This window comes from Haliotis cracherodii, unplaced genomic scaffold, assembly GCF_022045235.1.
Source record: "Haliotis cracherodii isolate W230 unplaced genomic scaffold, xgHalCrac1.p SCAF_6, whole genome shotgun sequence".
NCBI classification, from domain to species: domain Eukaryota; kingdom Metazoa; phylum Mollusca; class Gastropoda; order Lepetellida; family Haliotidae; genus Haliotis; species Haliotis cracherodii.
Window position 1 is genome coordinate 46,165,599 of NW_027266319.1, and position 23,600 is coordinate 46,189,198.

The 23,600-nt window shown below is 38.1% G+C and overlaps 1 protein-coding gene across 2 annotated transcripts in view; it reads right to left on the bottom strand.

Annotated features, from left to right (window-relative positions):
- Nucleotides 1-16,980: 16,980 nt before the first annotated feature.
- The window catches only part of LOC139445244 (adiponectin receptor protein-like), a 42,427-nt gene continuing 35,807 nt past the window's right edge, over nucleotides 16,981-23,600 (bottom strand). For both annotated transcript variants that reach the window (XM_071226384.1, XM_071226385.1), the window contains one exon: nucleotides 16,981-22,954. In XM_071226384.1, the coding sequence (XP_071082485.1) occupies nucleotides 22,829-22,954 (126 nt within the window). In that variant the 3' untranslated portion in view covers nucleotides 16,981-22,828. The remainder of the gene's footprint in view (nucleotides 22,955-23,600) is intronic.

The window sequence follows — 23,600 nt, forward strand, 5'->3', positions numbered from 1 at the left end:
GACTTCGTCAGACGACTTTTTCTGTGCGCCGGATAGCATTTGCGTGTCTTGTAGCAGGGGGTGGTAATACACGCTAATGATGTGACGTGTCATTGAACTTGAGCAATTTTAGATGTGTGTGCCCTTTGTGCATTATGTTAAAAGCTAGTTTTTTCTACCTGACCTCAAAGCGGGCAAATGTCACACCAGTATCTGATGCTGCCACTTTCAATGTTGATTTCGTTGAGTATTTGAACGTTTCAATACCTTTTTAGTTCATCTATCTATCATTTGTGGTTTTTAAACTGGAGTGATTTAAAATGATGGGAAAGTTTCTTTTGGCCGTCAGTTTTTCACGTTCTCTTCAGGCTCATGACAAAAGCCTACGGACAGAATTGTCAAATATCCAGCGATAAATGTGCTTTGCACTTTGATCAGTGGAGGAAAGTGTGTAAGGCAGCAACAGTTCCCAAATTCAATTTCTTGTCCATCACATCAGATTTTGACATCAGAATTCTGATGTTCCTGAGATCCCTGAGAATCGGGAATTTAAGCTGTACAAAAGGTCCCTTGAACAACTGCTTCCGTTGTTTCTTTTGCACTCGATCACAATGACCATGCTCGTTGGTTGACGGTACTTTGGTGAGACATGACATCACTTTTGGGAAACTCACCCAGCTATCAAGGAAATGGACGGTTTGTTGTTCCTATTGACCAGGCTCATGAACAACATACCAATATAGTAAAGAGTGATGGCTGGATGGAAACACATCAAAAACAGAGGAACCAATCCAAAAAGATGTGTTCACGCAAACACAAGGATTTCTGGAAAATTGGAATCTTTCTTGACATCATCGGACAACAAAAGTGAACTATTCACCTTTTTGACAGAAGAACTGACAACATCCCAGGACACAGTAAAACAAATCGTCGCCACAAATGGGAATCTGGTTCTGAAGAAAAGGTGGCTGAAGCTAAGGGGCCTATTTCTCCTTGTTCTTACAAAGAGTTGCATGCTAGATTTTTCTTGCATGCCATGGATTCGTCGCACCATGAACACAAACGTTTTTTCTTAGAACTGTGGACACTGATGTAGTTGCCTTTGCCATTGCATTATTGCATGAACGCGGTATGTCACGTTTGTGGATCGCAATCAGAACAGGGAAAACTTCAGATATATTCTGATACAATCTGTTGCTTCAGGAATTGGAGAAGATGTAGCAAAAGCTCTTGGTGCCTTTCATGAATTTACCTATTTTACCAAGTGTCTTTCTTTGCAACCAAGGGCATAACGACAGTATGGAACACATGGATAGCAGACACAGAATACCTTGTGTTTATACCTCTTTGCAAATGTGGCGACAGTTGCAACCGAACTACGATGACAGATAAAGGGGTTGTTTGATTATTGTGTTTGTATCCTTTATGTGGAACACGTGGAACTAGTTGGGTCAGATAAACTTAGTTATGAAAATACTGTGAACTATGGCAGATGTGTTGAATATGAGAAGGGTTTTACATAATGTTACTTTGTGCAACTGACACTATTTATTTCTATTTTGTGTATTAGGTTGCAGTGTTCCAAATTAGGTCTCATTGTTGTATTGTATTTGACGACCATTTCAAAATCTGTAGATTCATCAATTTCTGGTTGGACAATAATTTAATATGCCGACTCTGCTTTTGCCAGAGATTTCTTATGAATACGGAAAAGGTTTTAACGCTTATATTTGTATCAACTATGAAATACCATTTTTGCACCTTTTAGGCATCTATATTTTGTGGAGATGGTTATAATGTTTCAATCCATGTCGGACATATTGGATTTGGTGGCCATCTTTAAAAACCTACGTTAACCAAATATTCATGTATTGTATAACTATTGTGATAAGTTTGGTAACACGTATATACATGATAATATTTCTGTATACGAGATAATGTTGAAAATGAAGGGAATTTAGGGAATTTATCGCGGATTTTGCATAAATATAGTTGAGGTCGGTATTGTTTTGTGATGACATTGATGTAACAGGATAACATGTGAAGTGTGACAGTGTAATTTCAATAAATAGATGTTTAATGTTGATTAACTGAAAACTGCAAATTTTCGCTGCCATATTGGAAACATTATGGTAACCAAGTATCTTAAAATGATCAAATGAAAGAAGTACCATAATACCAAATATGATAAAGCTATGTAAACAACTAAAGGCCTTATGTTTACAAATGTCCTAAAATAAGAATAATTTTGGCGGCCATATTGTAAAATTTTGGATGGCCCTATAGCCATAAAGGTTTGTACTTGGATCAAGAACTTGTGTACCAAATGTCTTGCTTTCAACTTAAATTGCAAAATTTAGTTAATTAGCCGCTCCACAATATCGGAAAACGAAAAGATAAAGTCATCCATATCACAGGCCCTTTTAAATATGTGAATGAATTAAACAATGTATATGTCATATACCTCATTATATCAAAAAAGACATTATGACAGATGACTTAACAGTAAAATGAAACCCTCATGTGGACCTAAGTTCAACTTGTTAACGAAGAATCTAAAGATAACATTTCAGTTCAGCACTTGCATCTGAGGAAAAGAATTTTATGGACATCAACTTCTATATTATGAGGAACACAACCTTTTCGAAGTATATGCTTACTCCTTCAACACCTAATGAAAGAGTAAGCAAATACCCCGAAACGTTGTGTTCCTCATAATAAAGAAGTTGACATCCATAAATTCTCTTCCTCATGTGTATCATAACTTAATGGATTATTTTTTAAAGAACCGTGAACATCCTGACAATAATTGTCACGTGTGCTATCGTTGAATCGCATAGTCATTTTTGCATAAAAAATGCCACCTGTAGTGGTGGTATAGGTTTTTAAATCCGGTTCCAGTGAAGTTGCGGCAGAACCCCTATTACCTATACTACTAAGGGCCATAAATAGGTTCTTCAATATGGCTGCCATGGCTGCCATATAGAAAATCAGATTTGATCCTCTTGAACAAATTGAGGTATCATCATTTGTGAAACAAGTTTGTGAAGTTTCAGCTTTATTGGTATAGGGGTTTCCGAGACGTTTACAATGCATGACAGACAAACAGGCCATGACATAAGCTAACCTGAGCTAAAAATACAAATAATATTGACATCAAACAACAAATGCCCAATAAACAGTCATCTATAAGAATCAATGTACAATTATTCAAGGGATCTCATGATGCAGACTAATCATGATGATTTGGAAAAATTGATCATGTGTTTAGTAAATGACAAAATCGTTACCATTTCTATATCTCGCAAAATATCAATGAGAAAGAGGATATATAAGTCTTTTGAAAGACAAGGGTCAATGACAGTCATATGGTCAACTACATACAGTCAACTAGAAAGAGTTTGAGAAGCTTCATCATGACCATGCCTAAAACCATTCAAAACTTTGTTTAGGGGAAATACCTCAATTAAGATTATTACACTATCTAGCCTCCAGCTGACATTATCAGTGATCATTATATCACAACTAATCTTATGACATCACTTCCAGTTTTAATTTCACTTCAGGTAAGGAAAAATATACCTCATATGTATCTTTAACAGAAAGTCCCAAGCCTCCAGCTTCCTCCCTATGAAAGCACTTCCCGTATAAAGGTTTTACAAGCTCTAATAAACATATCATACCAAAGGGGGGTTTGTTCAGAACACAAAGAAGCAGAACAACCAAATGCTTCACCATGCCAGTGACTTCCATAAAAAATAAAAGTTTTTAGTTGAAATAAACATACAACATAGAGTCAATTCATAAGTAATTGCCTGAAAATGAAAACCATTAGCTGTCATCTGTACTGGGTGACCTTAGCACATCTGTTTTGCACTTATGGAAAATGCTACAGATAAGTGCAGGGTAGATGTTTATTAATGAGGGTTCAGGCTAAGTCCAGACATAGAAACAGATGCCCTGTCTCTGTGTAAGGGAAAACATAACCGTTACCCCATAGACTGATTTACAAATTTAGTCAAATTTGCTACCACAGTTAATCTACAAAATATAAAATTTTAAAAATCTCTAAATAGCAAAAGGCACTTCAACTGAGCCTGATTGTTAAGTGTACCAAGTTTTGCGAAGCTAGGTTGTACGGTTTAGAAAATATGCTCTGGACAAGAGCAGTACCCTCAAATTTCCTAAGTTCATAATATTTCCATGGAAACGACAAAAATATAAAATTCTAAAAATCTCTAAATAGCAAAAGGCACTACTACTGAGTCTGATTGGTAAATGTACTAAGTTTTGTGAAGCTGGGTTGTACAGTTTAGGAAATATGCTCCGGACAAACAATGATTACAGACGGACAGACGTCATTATATGGAAATACTTTCTGTGGACAGATGTATAGATCTCATGTAATCAAAAGAACCTTTTATATTTGAGTGACGTGTGTGTTAAGATTTTTTGGGCTCAGGTAGGTAATGTACTTGCGAAATATAGAAACATGACACCCTATATAAGGAGCTCTAGTAGTTTCCACATGAAAGAAAAGGAGATTTTTTTACCCAGTATGTATGAATGTTTGTAGTCCTCATTAATAGGTCAAGAAAATAATATCAAACAAGTTGAATGGAATACGGAAATGTTTAAACCTACACTGACATTATAGATATGATATTATATACTACTGCAAAAAAAGTAACTGTACTTCAAATAAAGTACAATAAAAATAAATTTAAATGCATCTTTCAATACATGTTCATTTAGACATCTCGACTTTAAGGTCGGATTCACAATTCGTTTGTTTGCATGTTTGTTCGGAGCATGATATTCACACAGTTGGTTTTTTAGGTGTAAGGTGATCATAAAAAACTTTTGTTTAACTGTAAATAACACTCATGCAATATAAGGCTGGCTGAATATCAATGTTTTCATGCTGTGGGTGTGCTGCAAACATGAAAAGCGAAAATAAGTTGCCAGATACTTGCCATGTTCATTGAAAAACAATATCATCGTTTTGAAGAAGTTATCTACAGCAGGGCTATACTCATGACTTGCAATGGGCTGGTTGTCCACATTATGAATTCAGACAAACTCGTAGATTCACACCAATTAGTGGCAGAACCATACACAACGGGTTGAGGGAGCACAACATCTGGCCCCAACAAAAGCTTTACACCCTATTTTGCCTCCACATCACCATCAGGTATGCCTAGCTTCGTGTCGACTAACTGGTAGTGCGGGGTCTGTTGGGCCAACCTTTGCTTAGCTCAGTTGAGCCAATTTGTTGGACTTTTGGAACATCCACCAGGCTGTTTTCAGTCTTCAATGCGCCGACACTGCCTTGCCTGTATCAAAGCAACATGTGGTCACACCTAATATTGACATTGTACATTGAGTTGTACACCACCCCACTTTCTAGGGTGCATCTCTCTGCCTCCTGTTTCCAGGTATGGGTTTTGTCAATTAATTTGTTATGATAAACCACTGATCCTACGAATGACCAAATATGTTATTTTCTATAACATTTACACTACTTGATATGAAGCAAAGTTAATATTTCCCGTTAGTATATATGAACAACCTACTGGAGCCATATCCACCGAAATCAGCCAAGAAATGGCACATATGAGTTGACAATGCTTATATGTTCATCAGGCAGGATCATAAACAAACATAAAATGACAAACAATGGCATACCAAACAATTTAACAATGAGGTGTTAATATTTTTATTTTATGTACATATAGTTATCTCAACATTATTCATCTGTGCCAATTTGACAAAGTTTGGTTTCTATTCAACAGAAATCGATCAAATGCATAACTGTCAAAGGCAGCTCATAAAGAACCAACCTTGTAATTTTCTTGTGGGGTTTGCACCTGGAGAGTTTTTGTTGGTGACAGAATGTGTTTTCAGTCACTGCTTCAAGATATATGAACAATTTATTTTATGTGTAAAACAAGAGATAAAGTGATTCTTTTCCAGTATTTTTCAAAATTCCTGCCACATCCCTTCACCTGCACCCCTCGAATATCAGAAGGTAGGTCCCTAAGAGTGGTGGTGGTTCAAAGGTACATATACCCCAGTACACCTGTAAATAATTTTACAACCAAAATAATATATATACATTACAAAATATCAGTTTGGAAATTCCCCATTCTCTAGATCTGTCCTTGGAGAATTTTTCACTGACTACTCAAACTTCAGGTCAATCAATCATAGTAACAAACATCTAATATGAAAACTGGCCCTATTGAGCAAATAATTATGACATTAATTATCCTGAAAATAGCAATGAAAGTACAAGAAGGACAAATACAAAAAACATTACTTTTATTTTAACACAAAGAGATCCATTGCTTTTTTTACTCAAATTGATGTATTCTCTTCAATCCAAAATACATCAATAAGTGAACAAGAAAAGTGCTTCCAAGTACTTGCATACTTACAAATGCAGTAAAATCTAGTTTTCTTCTAGTTAACTTAACAAGAAAGTTCATTTCTGGTTGAATGATATTCCTTCTGGTTGTGGAAAACATTTGCCAATTTCAGTAAAATTTAGTATTCACTGATTACCTTAATAACATAGTTATAACCACTTCTAGTTGAGGAAAACACATGCCAAATGAAATAATGTTACTTTAAATTTTACAATAAATTGTATATTTACATACTTATCATATCTCACACTATGCATTTCTCTTTAATCTTTTGATCATAAGTGCTAAACGTACTTAAACAAAGGTTTCCAGCCTATAAAAAGCAACTCACCTGAACACACCAATAATCTGGGCCACACATGGTCTTCATGCCAGTTGACCTACCCATGTTCAATGGTCAACCCATGCTGAACAAGCGGTTCCCCAGCCAACTCATTCTCTTTCTTGGGCTTAATAGGATAGACGAATTGTGATGCAGGGATGGATGGGTGGGCATATAACGTGTGAGATAGGATAGTTTATATAAACTTTATAGTAAAATTTGAACACTTTAAAACTTATCCTATCTCACACTATGCATTTATCAAACGGTTGGAAGGTGGGCGCAACTCCCTAGCCAGTAGAGGCTACAACCAGAGGATAACACGATGAAGCTGGAACTACATAAGGATACAAAACTATATTAAGTATCGCTTATCTAGTGTCAAAAGACAAAGCACGTAAATAGGGATGAAACACTCCACAAAGTGTTGTGATCCTGAGATGTGAACAGAGGTAAAAAAATAAAGTCTTACATGTAAATCATGTTCAACGGATGGTAGCATAATCTCTAAGCTAAACAAAATGATTACCACTTACAAATGATTCTGAATTAAATCAAGCAGATATATTCTTCAAGATCGGGGTATCTTATCTCCCCCAGACGATAAAACGTAACCTGCTTGGCATCTCTTTTAACGCTTCGCCAAACCCTTGAACCCATGCAGGGATTCAAATCGGTTGGTTTGATGAGAAGAAATGATCTACCTTATAAACCTCTAGTGAAGTCATCCCATTGTTCTCCAGTCGGGTTAAATCTCATAAACATGGATGGTGTAATATCCTTGGGATTTTATAGGATATCAATGTTTTTCGCTAGAAATTTGTTATGAACACAATGGCATGAAATGTAAACTCAAATGACAAATGTTTTCTTTATATTCCTGAGGATCGAACACACAACCTTTGTATCTGTAGCCCAGTGAGTGAGATAAAATAGTTCCCCTAGGGTTTTTATGATATTTAAAACCCTCATCCTTAGGATACAAATCCGCAGAATATCATAAAAACCTTTGTATGTGCTTTATACTACACATATCCACAAGAGGATCGTCGATCCAATACCCAACAACACACATACACAAGGCAGAGGTGAGTGGAATATAGGATCGGGACATAGGTAAACCAGCCGCACTGTATGGCCACTTTGTGATGAAGACTCTACAGACAAGAGAAATATTCTACGATCCGATTTCAGGCTGAGAAAAATGTGCCAAATTAATATATACAATGAAACAAGTATGTGTCAACTTCTATCTACGCAGGTATGTCATGGGGACCTGTTGTGCAAGTACCAAGGGTCCATATTGGTGTAGAACTTGGATGTCCATCACAGAAATGTCTTGGAGAAAACCGCATCTGATTTCTAGAAACATCCCTCCATAACTGCAGCCAAGTTACAATTACTGTATTAAGACATAGTAGAGGTGATGGCACGAGTTTCGTGGGGGATGGTAGCAACCGGAGTAGGGAGGCTAGGAAATGTGCAAACTCCAAGTATGAAGAAGCGAATCCAAAACAAAATCGCGGTATGGGATACTTACGTTACCCCTGCTGTAGAGAGCAGGATGAAAAGTCTCTTCCGGGAATGCCAAAGAGGTTTCGCTGAACCAAGATAAATCCGAAGAGCACGTACGGGACACAACGATACATCTTCGGTATCTTCGGTATCTTCAGGATTCAAAGTAGATACCAAAGGTGGAATATTAAATAACCAATCAGGTTGGCCCGGAAGTTTGATTTTTGGCGATAAAATCCCATCTCAAGCCCAAGAAAACTTTCACATGCAAAGTGCGTTCAAAACGAATTCTGTTGATGTCTGAAGCACGAATCTTGCTGACTCGAGCAGCTGACACTAGAGCCAAGAGAAGAGCCATTTTAAAAGTTTGCGCTCAAAATCTTTCTCAGACAATGGTTCGTAATCTGACGAAGTGAGATGGCAAAGTATGATGTTCATATCCAAGGTCGGGGACGAAACCCAAAGGACTAGTTCACCAACTTGTAACTTGTAGGATTGTAATCTGGCGACCAGGGAGACTAGCCCTAGTAGTAGTAGCAACAATGGAGTTATATGCAGCCAAGTATGTAGCTAGAGTAGAACCTGTTAGCTTACATGATGACCGGAGATGGTGAAGATATACAGCAATCTGTTGTGGAAAGACGAAATACCACACACGTGACAATAGGCCTCAAAAGCCTTCCACTTGTTGTATGGGGACTTCGTTGACAAATGATGAGCTTCCGAGAACGATTTGGCCACCTGTCTTGAGTACTCTTTGGCAACAAGGGATTTCTGTAAATGTGCCAAACGGACAGATGAAGGGTGTTAAGGGATGGGTGAAGCAGCTGGGAGTGAGACTGCAGAAGAAGATCGTTCCTTAGAGGTAGACAGTAAAACCTTCGGACTGCTAGTTGAATGAGCGCGGTGAACCAATTTCAAGTCGAACTTGAATGTTGAGTGAATTGATCTTGTAAATGCACCAAACGACAAATACATTGTTGCGAAGAAGTGTCGCCCAATGAGACACTGCCAAGATCACTGTTTTGAACTCGGTAAGTTGTTTATGTCGAAGAGGCTGCCACTTGTAGATCCTGATAATGAGCTCCCAAACCCATGGTTGAGGCGTTGACAAAAAGGTGTTTGGTGGCAACAATTTCACATTACTCATTGGTCTTGTTATCATATTCCTGCAGGAACTGTCGTAAAAAAACATGATGATCAACAAAGCAGGGTCAATCCTGCACCATGAAGCGTTTTTTTCAATCTAAGCATAGTGAAATGCTATCATGACATCAAGGTCGAACTGAAAGTTAGAGATTCAGACACGGTAAGGTATAAATCAATGGAGATCTACTTACTGTCACTTCTACAACAGTAAATAAAGAGTGACGATTGGCTCACGTCAGGTCCGTCAGGTAATGCCAGGATAAGCAGGTTTGTTTACTATCCAGAGAAACAGAAACTGACAGGTAATATGAAAAATATCCCTGTGCGGAGAACACTGTATCCTTGTCCAGATTGGTATCCTCTCTTTCATGCCTGCTCAAAGCTTCTTATGTGCTGAGGATCACAAGCGCTCAAGGGCAGCCAAACCAGTCTACATTCTTGCCTTAGCTTGTGGTGAAAAAACTCCACACACCTCCATCACTTGACCAACAGAGGAAAACTGTAGAGAATATGAATAAAAACAGTGTCCCAAGTTCCAAAGAGATAACGGTGTACCTGCAGCCACTTCCTTGTAGAAGGCATGATGGTACAGGTGCACAAGCAAACTTATATCCGTGTTATCATCTAAATAATTTGAATGTATGTAAATAAATAGGAAATGGGATATCTGTCAAGGCGACACACAAACCAAACAATCTGCAGTCACTTGATAATGTCAACCTTAAGAGGGGAAAATTGCTGCTATTGATCGTTAATAAGTAGGCCATCTTCTTGAGCAACAGATGGAATGAAAACGCTGACTGCAAGTCCAGTGAAACTGTGAAGTAGGTGAGGGAGGGTAATGCCAATGTAGACTGTCAAAACGCCCCCAAACCGACATAGTTGATTAAATCCAAGCAATGCTAAGGTAAATGAGTGAGTGAGTATGCAAGTATGGTTCTACGCTGCTTGTAGCATTTTTTCAACAGGAACTCATTGATTTTTTTAGAAATGTCAATGCAATAGAAATAACAAAACATGATTTATACAGTACGGGTGGATGGTCAGCTGAATGTGTGACGACTGTAGACGCGTGTCATAGTGCACACAAGCAGTGGTCATCGTGATAGCAGTGATAGTGCCGCCTCCCTCATCAAAGGGGAGTGATGGTTGATGATGTGATCAGGTAAAAAGACAGGGTGACTAACACAATGTTGTAACACTGTGACGGTTATACCGGCGACAGTGATAATATAAATCTCTTCAGGGAGCAAGAAAACCTGTGCTGGGGGAGCAGGAATCAAAGAAAATCCTTAGAGTATCTGTGCAAAAGAAGGGTACAAGTCCATGCACTGGGAGTAGCATTCCCAATCATGTGGAGAGTTTGCTTAACCACTGTAATGATTTCAAGGAAACCTCGGTGTTGATGATGGTAGTCATAATAGCATTGCTAATGATGTCAATCACTGCATTGTCTGGTCCAGACTTGATTATTTACAGACTGCCATCATATAGCTGAAATATTGCTGAGTGCAGCGTTTAACAGATAAACAAACAATCATGTTGGCGACGTTCCGAAAAACTAGAGGAAAGGAGTGATTTAAGTTTGACAAATGTCCTATTGAATCAGTAAGTAAGTCATCCTCAGAAACGTAACGCAAAGGATCCGAAATGTCCCTTCGTGAACGATGGAAGTGTAGATGACCGATCCCTTGATCGCTGACACTTGGATAAGTGTCATTCAGTGGAGAAGTGTTCAACCTGGGAAGCTCGCTGATCTTGAGAAGTGCGACAATCCCGGGCTGTGCGGCGATCCGTGGAAGTTCGCCTAACCTGGGAAGTGCTTCGACCCTGGTATGTCCGCCGATCTTGATGGGTGTGCCAATCCTGGGAGGTGTCACTATCTGTGGAGGTCATGCTCCATCTCTTTAAGCTTTGATCCCCGTTCTTGCAGCTGGGGAAATAGGAGACATGTCTTGTTTTGTGTGCTTCAAGCACGACAGACACAATCTCTAACAAGCAAATCAAAGGTTGGAAATATACGACTGCTTTCCTTTATTAAAGACATGTTGGTATCGATTTTTGTTGAGTTCCCATTTTCCCAAAATTACTAACATAAATTAGACATGATACTGGAGGGACTTCTTGAGAAGAAAACAAATTTCTCTAATATCATTACATGTCTCCACAGTGTGGTGTTAAGAAAGAGAATGAGTTGGCTGGGGAAACCACATGTACAGCATGGGTAGGTCAACCTGCATAAAGAGCAAGTGTGACCCAGATTGTTGGGAGGTGACCATGGTGAAGAAGGAGAAAAGCATAGTGTGAGGATAGGACAAGTTTTAAAAATAAGGATATTTATTCCCCCTGGAGATAGTTCCCGGGAGAAAGTATTATCCTTGGTAAAATTATCCAGTATTATATTTCCACAGCCAGTATCTTACAAACACTGGAATAATTCCCCATATTAATATTCTATCCTTCGGAAACCTTTTGATCGAAAACATTGTTTACACATGCACTGCATGACAACTGTATTGATCTAAATAATATGAAAACATGCTTTGGAATATTCCATATACTGTAAATCTTGAAATTAACACTAGTGTGACCTAAATGCGAAAAATGCGAGTAGTCTTTGTTCGTACTAATGAAACTTGGCATGTATGTCTCCAAAATGACTATCAGCAATAATACGGCCTCTCTGCACACTTTGGATAGTGGAAATACCAACTTAATATATATAATATAAACACAAAATGGTATATTGTTGCAGTTACAAGAAGTATATAACAATGTTATTCCAAGAATAGGAGTTACACAATAGGCATCAGGTGACTTATCACATCTGGGGCCAAGAATTGTACCCACTCGTGTCAAACTAGGTCTCATTGACCAGCGGTCCAAACAGATGCCACCCATGTAACACTTTGTCAAAGGCAGACACAACCCAACACGCACCGATTGGCTTCATCACACTCCTCAGATCTACAGCCTTTGTCTTGTTATCTGCCTTCAAGTTAGTTGACACCTTCTCTGCATAAGAATCAGTGAATTGTTGAGGTTCAATTATTTTATTGCCTTTGCACTTCCTTAATGCCAGTCAACAGAATAAACATATAGAGAAAACATTGTAAATTGTTTTTATGAAAGTGCTCTACTCAGCGCTGATGAGTGGTGCTATTTGCTGTTTGACTGGCTTCAGGTAAGGTTGGATTAAGGTAAGGAAATGTATCATTTCACTGGGAATGGGCACCATGATATTGAGTCATATTTTTGGCTTGGGGTTAGCAGTCGTATTAATTTGGAGAAGCATTAATTTTAAGATTTACAGTATATGGAATAGCAGCTCAACTTTCAAGCACCATTGATTATCCATTAAGGTTAATAACCTGGACCCCTTCACCACCATAACATTCTGGTTAAAATGACACAAAGCAAAAAATAGTCACTATCTAATCAAATTACAAAGTTACTACCATGATTGAAAGAAACGGCACTATCACAAGCACTCTGCTTGGCTTGTTGTATGCTCTCAAGCACAACTAGATACGTCTTGTAACAAAAGAACTTCTCTTCTCCTGTCCTAATATTCAGGAAAACATCTTTTCTAGCTATATGTCCATTCATAACAGTCTTCTGGTCCCATTAAATATGTGTTAGCCCTGCAGAACTGGTTGTATTTTGTCTGGTGTTTAATACTAAAATTGAATAAGAAATTAGGTCCCCTGTTTTTTTAAAATACTGTCTCATTGTAATGATGTTAATCAACAGACCGGTGATAACATAATTATCAAGTCATAACTAGTGACGTGATGCAAGGTAAAGCGTATGATGTCACAATGATTTCTTCAAGGCCGGCTGCAAGAAAAGCTAAAGCAAGTTGGGGAAACCAAGGCAGGTCACTACGACGGGGCAAGGAGTGGCTGAGTCTCGAACGTCCCAAGGGTCCCAGGACCAGGAGGCAGAAGCTTCAGATTTCACTCTGCACTTGAACAATGTGTATACTGGACAGGTTCATATTAACACAGTCACAAATCAGCAAAAAATGATCCTGATGTTTGGAACAAAATGCTTGGTACATTGTTATTGATGGGGTAGACACCACTGCTCTGTGGGATACTGGGACCCAGGTGACAATAACCCCTTCTCATTGAATATCAGACCACCAGGTGAATTGTTTTGGGACCAGGGTTTGACAATTCATGCAGCAAATGGTTCTGATCTGCAATTTGCTGGGTGGGCCGAAGTAGACCTAAACTTGACAGATAGTACAGCTAATAACCATTCTTTAACTTTTCCAGTGTTAATTTCAGATAATGAGGTACCTGAACTGCCCATAATAGGGTATCATGTTATTGTTGAGATTATAAATCTTGTGCATGGTACAGGTGGTAATATGTCTGGTCAGTCTGTTATTTCAGTGTTACAGTGTGCTTTGCCCAAAATTGAAAACACGGTATACACTGTGAAAGAGCAGGATGATGAATCACTGTGAAGGTTAGTGACCGGTAGAAATGAGATTCACAAGGGTCAACTGCTTTGAAGAGTTGGGTTAGTGTGTGGCACAGGAAGACCGGCATGGTTTGTTTGAACCAAATGTGGAATCACCATGGCCAGAGTTTTACATAAGAAAGAGAAGTAAGCATATACTCCGAAACTTGTGTTCCTCATAATAAAGAAGTTGCCATCCATATATTCTCTTCCTTATGTGTATCACTTCTAAATGCCTTTCAAAGACCAGAGTTTTAGTTTTCTGAATCACTTGTCATACTACCAGAGCGTCTCATCCAAGAGAAAACACCATATATGCTGAAAATGTGACTAACCATGACATTGTGTTGCAGCCTACAACCCTCTTGGATCATTAAAACCTGTGAGATCAGTCATTCCTCTGAAGTGCAAGAAGGTTTCAGCCTCCGTAAATACAATTCACACAGAGAATGGGGAGCAAAAGTTAGAACCAGATATTGATTTGTCCACAAGTGATTTCACACCTGAGGAAGAAAAGGTTGTTTGTAAAATGCTTCATGAGTAATCAGCGTCATTCTTGAAGAACGATGATGTAGTAGGCTATGCTCCAGATTTGGAACTAGATATTGTGCTAACCGACAAGGTGAGTGAGTGGGTGAGTGAGTTGGGTTTAACGCCGCTTTTAACAGTATTCCAGTTATATCGCGGCGTGTCAGCTTAATGTGGGAGGAAAGCCCGAACTGATGCAGGTCTCAGACGTTTACCACTTCGGTGAAACCCACGAGCATGGGTATGGTGCTGACAAACCTAGAAACATAATCGGGGCGAACCGGGATTCGAACCCACAATCATAGGTTTCTGGGGTGTCCAAGGGCGCTTTAGACGACTGGGCCACCCGTGCCCCCGCTAACCGACAAGGAACCTGTGCAAAAGACATACTCATCAGTACCTAAGCTACTTCATAAAGAAGTCAAAGATTATCTTCAAGATTTACTGGACAAGGAATGGATCACCAGGTCAAAGTCTCCATACTCATCGCCTGTAGTATGTGTGAGAAACCGTGACTCCAGCCAGAGACTTTGCAGTAACTTCCGCCAATTAGATTTGAAGGTTATGAACGTGCTGAAGGACAGACCACCAATTCCAAGAATCTTTGATGCTCTTGAGAGTTTAGGAGGAAACCCATAGTTTTCATTGTTGGACCAATCAAAAGCTTATCACCAGGGGTTTGTAAGTCCAGACTTCAGACATATGACTGCTTTCATCCCACCATGTAGTGGGTAAAGATCAAATTTGGACTCACAAATGCACCTGCATGTCAACAATTCAAAAATGAATGTTTCGTCAGGTCACAGGATTCCATACCTAGATGATGAGATGGTCTTTAGCTTATCTTTTGATGAACATTTCAAGGATGCGAGAAATGTGCTTCAGAGACTGAAATCAAAGGGCATTAAACTCAAACCCAAGAGGTGTGAGTTATTTCAACAAAAAATATAGTATCTTGGAACTCTATTATCAGAGGAAGGATATCGAGTTGATCCCGCTGAAAAAGAAGCAGAACAAAGCTTGAAAACCATGTCTCCTGCTACAGTAGGTGAACTCAGGAAGACCAAATCAAAGTTGAAACAAACATCCAAGACAAAGGGAAACATGGGACAGCTTGCATCAAAAACAATAACTCCGAGCCATGAGCAGGTATTATCTGAGCTTAACAAAATGCTGACTGATCATGACTGAGTGATGATGTACCCAGACTTTGATAAGCCTTTTGTTGTGCACACCGATGCATCCACTGTCTTAGGACAGTGTTGTACCAGAAAGCCAATGACAAGATACAGATACCTTGTTTTGTTTTCCATTGGACATTGAGGTAGCTACAAAAGACTATCCAGCAGAAATGTCAAGGGAAAGTGTGGAGCACAATGAGGCTGGAACCATTGTTTAGATATCTGCAGTGAACAATGATGAGGAAACTTGTCTGGAAGACAAAGGCAAGAAACTGCTTTCTACATCCGATATCTAGTCTTCACAGAGAAAAGACCCAGGCATCGGTCGGGTAATTGGGTACCTGAGTTCTGGAAGACATCCTACTGCGAGAGATCATAGAGATGTTTGACCTGAAACCAATGCCTTCATGAATGAGTAGGGTAATCTCAAGTTCTGCCATAAGTGCATTTTCTGGCAAGACACGAAGATAGGCAATTAGTGTTGCCCAAGGAATACAGACAACTGGTCTATACTGAGTTTCATGACGAGATAGGGCACATTGGAGCAGAGAGAGTTGTGGCTCTTGCAAGACAAAAATTTCATTGGCCACATATGAAGCCTGACATTGAAGAGTATGTTCTTGCGAAGTGTGAATGTAAGGTGTAATCTTCGGACGAGAAGGTGAAGTACAGGGAAATATCTATCAACAGTTTGCAGAAGACTGGCGTGAAACAATGCAGCAAGCCTATGACCTTGTAGCTGAAGGGGCGAAGCAATCGTCTGAGAAATCACAGAATCAATACAACATGAAGGCTCATGACAGTCTTGAAACAAAGTGACCGTGTACTGGTGAGGAATATTAAGCAGAGAGGTGGTCCTGGCAAACTCCGCTCACACTGGGAGGAACAGATTCATGTTGTTTTTAAACAAACTGTAAATAGTGCTGTCATAGCATCTGTGATTAAAATGGATTGATCACCCATATTAGTTGCAGTAAAGTTATATATTTCACAGTTGTGTTTGCTCAAAATGTAGACAAGGTGATTTGGGAAAAGGGGATACCTTGTAGTGTTTAGGATGAACATCATCATCATTTACATTGTCCAAGATTAGTGCTGGGTGGTAAACATCATACTTGATGACTATGTGATTTTTACAGTTCTAGTTCAGTGGAAATGTAAACATGTCTAGAAACTCGACATGACATTTTGTTTGCTGGGAAGTGTATTTGCCCTTCAGAACTGGTTGTATTTTGTCTGGTGTTTAATGCTAAAATTGAATAAGAAATTGATGTTAATCCACAGACGGTTGATAATGTAGCTGTGTAAAGGCATGACGTAACGTAAGGTTAAGCATATGACATCACAATGAATTCTGTTGTCGCCATGTTGTACAAAACCGAATAAATGAATGACACGGATCTGATCATCATTACTTATTACTATTTATTTCAGACACCTCCGTTTCAGGTGGTGTAACATATATAGATCTCATATATTCCAAACTCAAGCCCAGAAGAGTCAATTTGATTGGTTGTTCATATCAAACTCATGAGCAAGAGACATTCTGTGCAAAAAATAAAGTTATGGTGGCAAATGTGGCAAATGGGTCTAAGGTATACATCTAACAGAATGGATATATCATACACTGGATAATCGAGGATGCCTCTTTAGTAATTCCAAACGGATTAATAATTTGAAACAAATGACAGTACTGCTCAGGTAGAACAACATGTCCTGACATAAACCCACCAGGTACACTGGTACGATTGAAAATTGATTAATGACAAAATCAGCATTGTTCCAGTTACATCAAAGTGGCCTGGACAAACTGACAGGTCAAAGACTGGATCATACAAACCAGTGACTGAAAGAATGAGCAACTTAACACCCTTAGGGCACAATGACACTCAATCAGCCAGGTCTTGAACACCTGATCCTCTTTTAACAAAAAATGTGTATATTTGGGATCTTTTCTTCCCTGGAATCCCCAGAGGATTTTGGACCAAGTAAGTTTTACCAGTAGCAGTGGGCTCTACTGGAAGACTACAAAGAGCAGCTATTTTGGAATGATTATTTATATCACTAACACATGTATCAGACTGTTGGGAAGTGTCTTTACTCCCTCTCCTTTTTCAGGTTTTTGACATTTATCACAGATCAGCCTAGTCTCACTCAGCTGTGTTATTTATTTTCATACAATCTCTATTATTATCACATACTGTAATCAAATGTTACAAACATTATACAGTCATTCTTACTTTCACACTTCCATGTCACTTCATTTCTGTTTGTAGAAATAACATTTGCCCAAATTGATTGAATGAATGAATAAATGAACTTATGTGAGAGAAAATAATGCCACAGCACTGTTGCTCACGAGGACATGTAAACAATATAAAATGTCAACAAAGACAGCCTCATCAAAATAATTGTTGTCAGCATTGATACTCGAACATTTACTGCCCAACATGATGTCATCAGAAGCAGGAACATACAGCACAAAGTCTTAGTCCCTCATTCTGACAATTTCAAAAGAGAAGAAGTTGATAGAGCCAAATATGGATTTTGAGAGATTTTAAGAGCATTGTTCAGACACAAAGATCAAATCAAGTATCAGCTGAAGTATTGTAGAAACAGAACATATATATTAAACCCCACTATTAACTACACATGTACCAAATAGCTTTACATTTGGAAATGACTGAGTAACAGTCAGAAGGTTTATCCAATATGGCTGCCATGGCTTTGAGAATATGCTTTCAGATGGCTCTGATGCAAACAATGGATATTGGACAAGCAGGGTATGACATAGTTCATGTGACTTTCAGTCTGGTGAGCTTAAAATTAGAAATTGAAAATTGAATCTTCCATAAACTATACAGAAAACAGATTAGTCTTTAAGAATACTGGATGTTAATAATGAAGTGTAAGAGCATGTGTGTATCTGTCTGTCTCTCTCTCTCTGGAGTAACATGAAAGAATGATTAGATAACACTATTTACACTATTCTGCAGTACACAACTACACAGTACTTCCTGTGGTGTTCCACACACAAACAACCTTATCTGATAAAGGGAGAGCAAACTACTTCTCCTCTTTTTTATTGCTACTCTTTAAATGCTGGGAGTGTGTACAATCATATTTACAACATGCATATATCTACACCAATGAAAGAGCACCAAATATAAATTAACATGATGAGAAAAAGATATATAACATATTTACAGAATAACAACATAGAAAGGGATGGTTTCAATCAATCATTCATACACATTACACAAACACTCTTGAGAAGCACACTATCAACAACAGGAACAAATCTTTAACACACAGTCATGTTCATATGTACAGTAGAACTTGTCTACAAATAGGATAAAATCAACTTTGACTTCATGGTAATTAGAATAGGTCCACAAGAAAAAGAAATAGTAGGGCTGAAACGGTTACCTGCACACATTAAAAACATAAGTCAATAACAGCTTTGTTTCTTCATTCAGTTAACTTCTCCATTCCAGGTAATAATAGTCATAACCTTACACATAAGAACCACCTTCGGACTGGATGCCATATAACAATATAAGCCACAAGGCTCTTTAGCCCACCTGAATTTTTTTCTAAATATAATAGTATAACAGAAAGGTGATAGTGCAAAGAAGGATAAGCAAAAGAAGTTTCTAACACATAACCCCCCTGACACAATTCTACATGCACAACTGGCCATGCAGAGTGCCATAAAACAGCATGTCCACCATGACTACCCCTGGCACAATTGGCAGTCACAAACAGGACATAAAGGTCAAAAGTTGAATAAGGTGTGACAAATATCACAATACACCATAAAATATAACATGTTTTATTTGTCATACCACAAAAATACTATATATCAAATTTAATAGTGATATGGGCAGAAATGGCTGAGCATTGGGCAAATATTTTTTAATTTCAAGTCAGATTAGAATTTCATGAGCATTTTTTAGGTGTAGAAAATACTGAAGTTAACGACAAATGGTGGACAATGCTCCACAAGCACACATTACTTTCAGTCAGATGAGCAGAAAATGAGAATACAGCATTTTTATTCTGATATGTTTAGTTTACTGCATCATCCTGCCATTCACATAAGACATACTATAAGAAAAACCATCAACACATTTCGGTCACGGTGAAAATATCAGGGAAATGAATAACAACCAAAATACAATGTTATCCCAATGTAAAGGTCCACAAAGAAGTGAAAACGTCTATGACATAACACTTTGCCCATCTCGAAATTAAATTACCGGGGTACACTTTGATAAATGCACAAGCTGGCGAATCAGTTTGAGTCTCACAGAATTTGTGGGTTCTGAGAAAAAATTATAAAAAGAATTATATGTCCCGATATATATTTAACTAATTGTTTAACTGAAGGTCTTTAAATGGCCAATTTATGAGTGACTTGTCTGAAAAAAATGTACATGACATTTTAGGTATAATCTTGTGTGAGGTATATGGTATTTTAATAAACATTTCAGTCACATCTCAGCAGGTCAACTGAATGTGTGAGCAATGTGTGGTAGTCATAGAACGAGAATGAAAACCAAGGCAAATCTGAAATTCTAACCCATGACCTGCACCTCCTGCCAAGCTCAATGGATGTGCATCTGCCCATAGTGAGCTCCATAAAGTGGCAAAATTAGCACTAAGGCACTGTTGCTCACCACATACATTCAAGGTGACCTGAATGTTTTTATAGTGAAGTCTTCAGCTATGAAAACAAAGGAAGTGCGACTTTGTTACCGTGGTCTGATTGATGCGAGGACAGAAAAATGTGAGTGTAATATTTTTATTATTAATATATGGCAACATTCCTGTAAAGTATCCAAGCATTTGGTAATATAATGTCTAATGCAGTACAACTAAGTCCTATGCCTCCAGCTCAACTAATAACAATTTTATACGCACTGGTTTCATGACATCCCTTCTGGTTTTCAAAATCACATACCCAATGCAGTACAACTCTGAAACCAAATGTCCCATGCCACTACTTCACAACAAAAGTATTAGCACTTCATGTCTAGTGACTCTGGCCTCCATCTCAGCCATAGACAAATTGAAAGTTGTGGTGATACAAGAGTGACTGTTGCATATAACAAATACAGTTCTACTGTTATGTGTGAATGTATTATTTATTAAAAAATATTTTGCATTTTCATGAACTGAATTCATGTATTCCATGTCACAGGTCAAAGAGAACCTTTTGAAAATACAATTCATCATAAATATTGTATAAACCTGTGCAAAAATTAAGCACCACTCTTAATTTAATAATGTGTTATCTTTACATTGACTGAAAATCTTGTATGTTGAAGGTATGAAATATAACTGAGTATAAATAGAATGTGATGTTCGTTTGCACCCTAACTCAATAATAAATTAGCACACCTTTATTTCACATTAAAAAAAAAAGTTTTCAATTATTTTCAACCTATATTTATGTATGTGTCCATGTGTAATTTTTTTGGTCCTATTTGTCATTGAAAACATGTTGGCAAATCTTCTGACACACATACTCTGTGTCGGTTTCAAAAGCTGGTGTAAGCACCACATGATCTGGGGACCTTTACAACATGCCTACTCATGGAGGTCACCAAACGCTTAAATCAGAACAGGGGCATGTTGTTCCATTCCTCATGAAGGGCATGTTCCTGTTCCTGTACAGTTTGTATTTGTGGGTCTCACACGACGACCACAAGTGCTCAATTACGTTGAGATCTGGGCATCTTGCTCCATGGGTAAGCCTTGTCTCAATGGCAATAACAAATGTTATGGCTTTGAGTGAGCGAGTGAGTTGGATTTAACACCGCTTTGACAAGTATTCTAGTTACATGGTTGAATCTGGGAGGAAAGCATGAAGTGATACAGGTGTGAGACGTTTACAACTTTGGTGAAACATATTGAGCATGGGTATGATGTGTGACAAACCTAGAAATAAATTTGGGGAACCAGGATTGAAACGCACAACCATTGGTGTGTAATGGCTATTATCAGACAAGGTGTAACCGACAGACTAATAAAATTGTCGAAAATGCAGGCCTACTGTCCACGGACAGTTTGGGCCTGCTGGAATTTGTTGCACTTGTTATTTGTTATAAAAAGTTTCAGTTTAATAGGTCTTGCCGTTTCAGAGATGCCAAAATTAGTAAAATCGAAATAACTTATTACATTTGTGTACTTATCCTGTATAATTTCGTCGGATACATTAAGAAGTAATGCATTATTAGTAAAAAATTTGCATACTCTATGTCATACTGAAAACCACATACTTGAGACATATGAAATTTCAGCCAGCTGAGGTAATTCTTATTTTATTTTAAAGACATGAACAATTCTCTATTTCTTAATATGGTTCAAGGCACTTCCCTTCAGCAGTTTTGGAGAAGTAGTCAACAGACGGGCAAGTTGCCATGCCATAAGCTCACTTGGGCCTTCGGTCCTGGTTAGCCGAGAATATGTACTGTAATTCATTGATAGATAGGCAGATATGATAGGTATGGATGGAAGCCAGGTGGACGGACAACCGACCAAACAACCCACTATCTACATACAAACCTACACAGTAATGTAAGCAGAAATAATTGGTCATAAAATGGTAAGTAACCATGATGGCCATTAATACAATAAGAAATTAATGAAAAATGTTATAATCCAGGTCCTATGTGTGGACATTTACCTTAATGAAGGAAAATATATACATTTTTTTTAAACAAATGGCATAACAGTGGCACACTTGACATACCATATGTTATGGGGTTCAGGACAACCTGGGCCATAGCCTGACCCCTTGCCCAATGACCCTAAAAATCACTATCTAAATGACACGTCTTGTAGAAAAGCTCATAATCTCAATTTCAGACACTTCAATAATTTTAATTACTGTATTCAAGCATGTTTTTGGTATCCGTTTCAGCCAATTGCTAGGTATCATTCAAACACACTCAAAGCAAGTTTCAAACTGATTTGTCTCCCTTTGTGACAATAAATAATCCTCAAAAAGTGACAGCAAAGTGAGGCGCAGGTTTGGCTCAATATAAACTGTGAAGGCAACAAAGTCTAGATGACCAGAGATGATCATTTCAAACACTCCACCTCCTTTCAGGTACCTGTCAAAATTGAAGCTACAGTATCAAGATGACTTGGTAGTCAACCCCAATTTGAATTGTCTTGCTAACTCCAATCCCCTGTCACAAACTTCTATAGATGGCAAACTATGACTTTCTCCATTGTGCTCATTCAATCTCGGTCTCAAGGCAGTCCCCTCGTGTAAGGCGGTAGTTGGCAATCTCAGAGATTCCATGATAGTGTACAAACGCTGCTGCCACCACAAATATATGGAAGATTTGGTGGCTCTGAAACTGAAACCATAAAAAAAATGTTAACTGAAATCTGAAACCTGTCATTCATCAAATTATAAAAGAATGCAGTAGCCAATTAAAGTTACTACAATTGTATCCTTTTGTATTTAGCTGATTCTTTACATTAAGTACTGTTGGAAGTAGAAATGTGTTTGCAAGTACTTGCAAACACAGAAACATCCCCTTCACTGTCATTTCCATGAAAACCTAGGAAATCATTTATAACACACCACCATGCTTTTCATGGGAACATATAAACATTGTTCAATGCTTCTAGATGTCTTACTAAGGGGCCCGATTGATATCATAATTTTGAGAAACAGGCAAAACTATGCCCCATAGCTACCTTAATAACAATGTTTAACATTTTGCCATTCAAGTTTGGGAAAACACATGCCCAATGAAGCACAAGTTTGAAACAGAAATGCCTCTAGCTACCCTAATAAAAAAGTAACAAACACTTCCTGGTTATTAACATCACTTTTGGTTTGGAACAGAAATGATGCCCAAAGCAGTACAGCTTTGAAACTGAAAGTCCAGAATAATAACATCTCTCCCAGTTTGGGTTAACAAATGTCCAATACAGTACAATTTTGAAACAAAAAGTTAATAACAAAGTTATAAGCACTTACGATTTAATGACCAT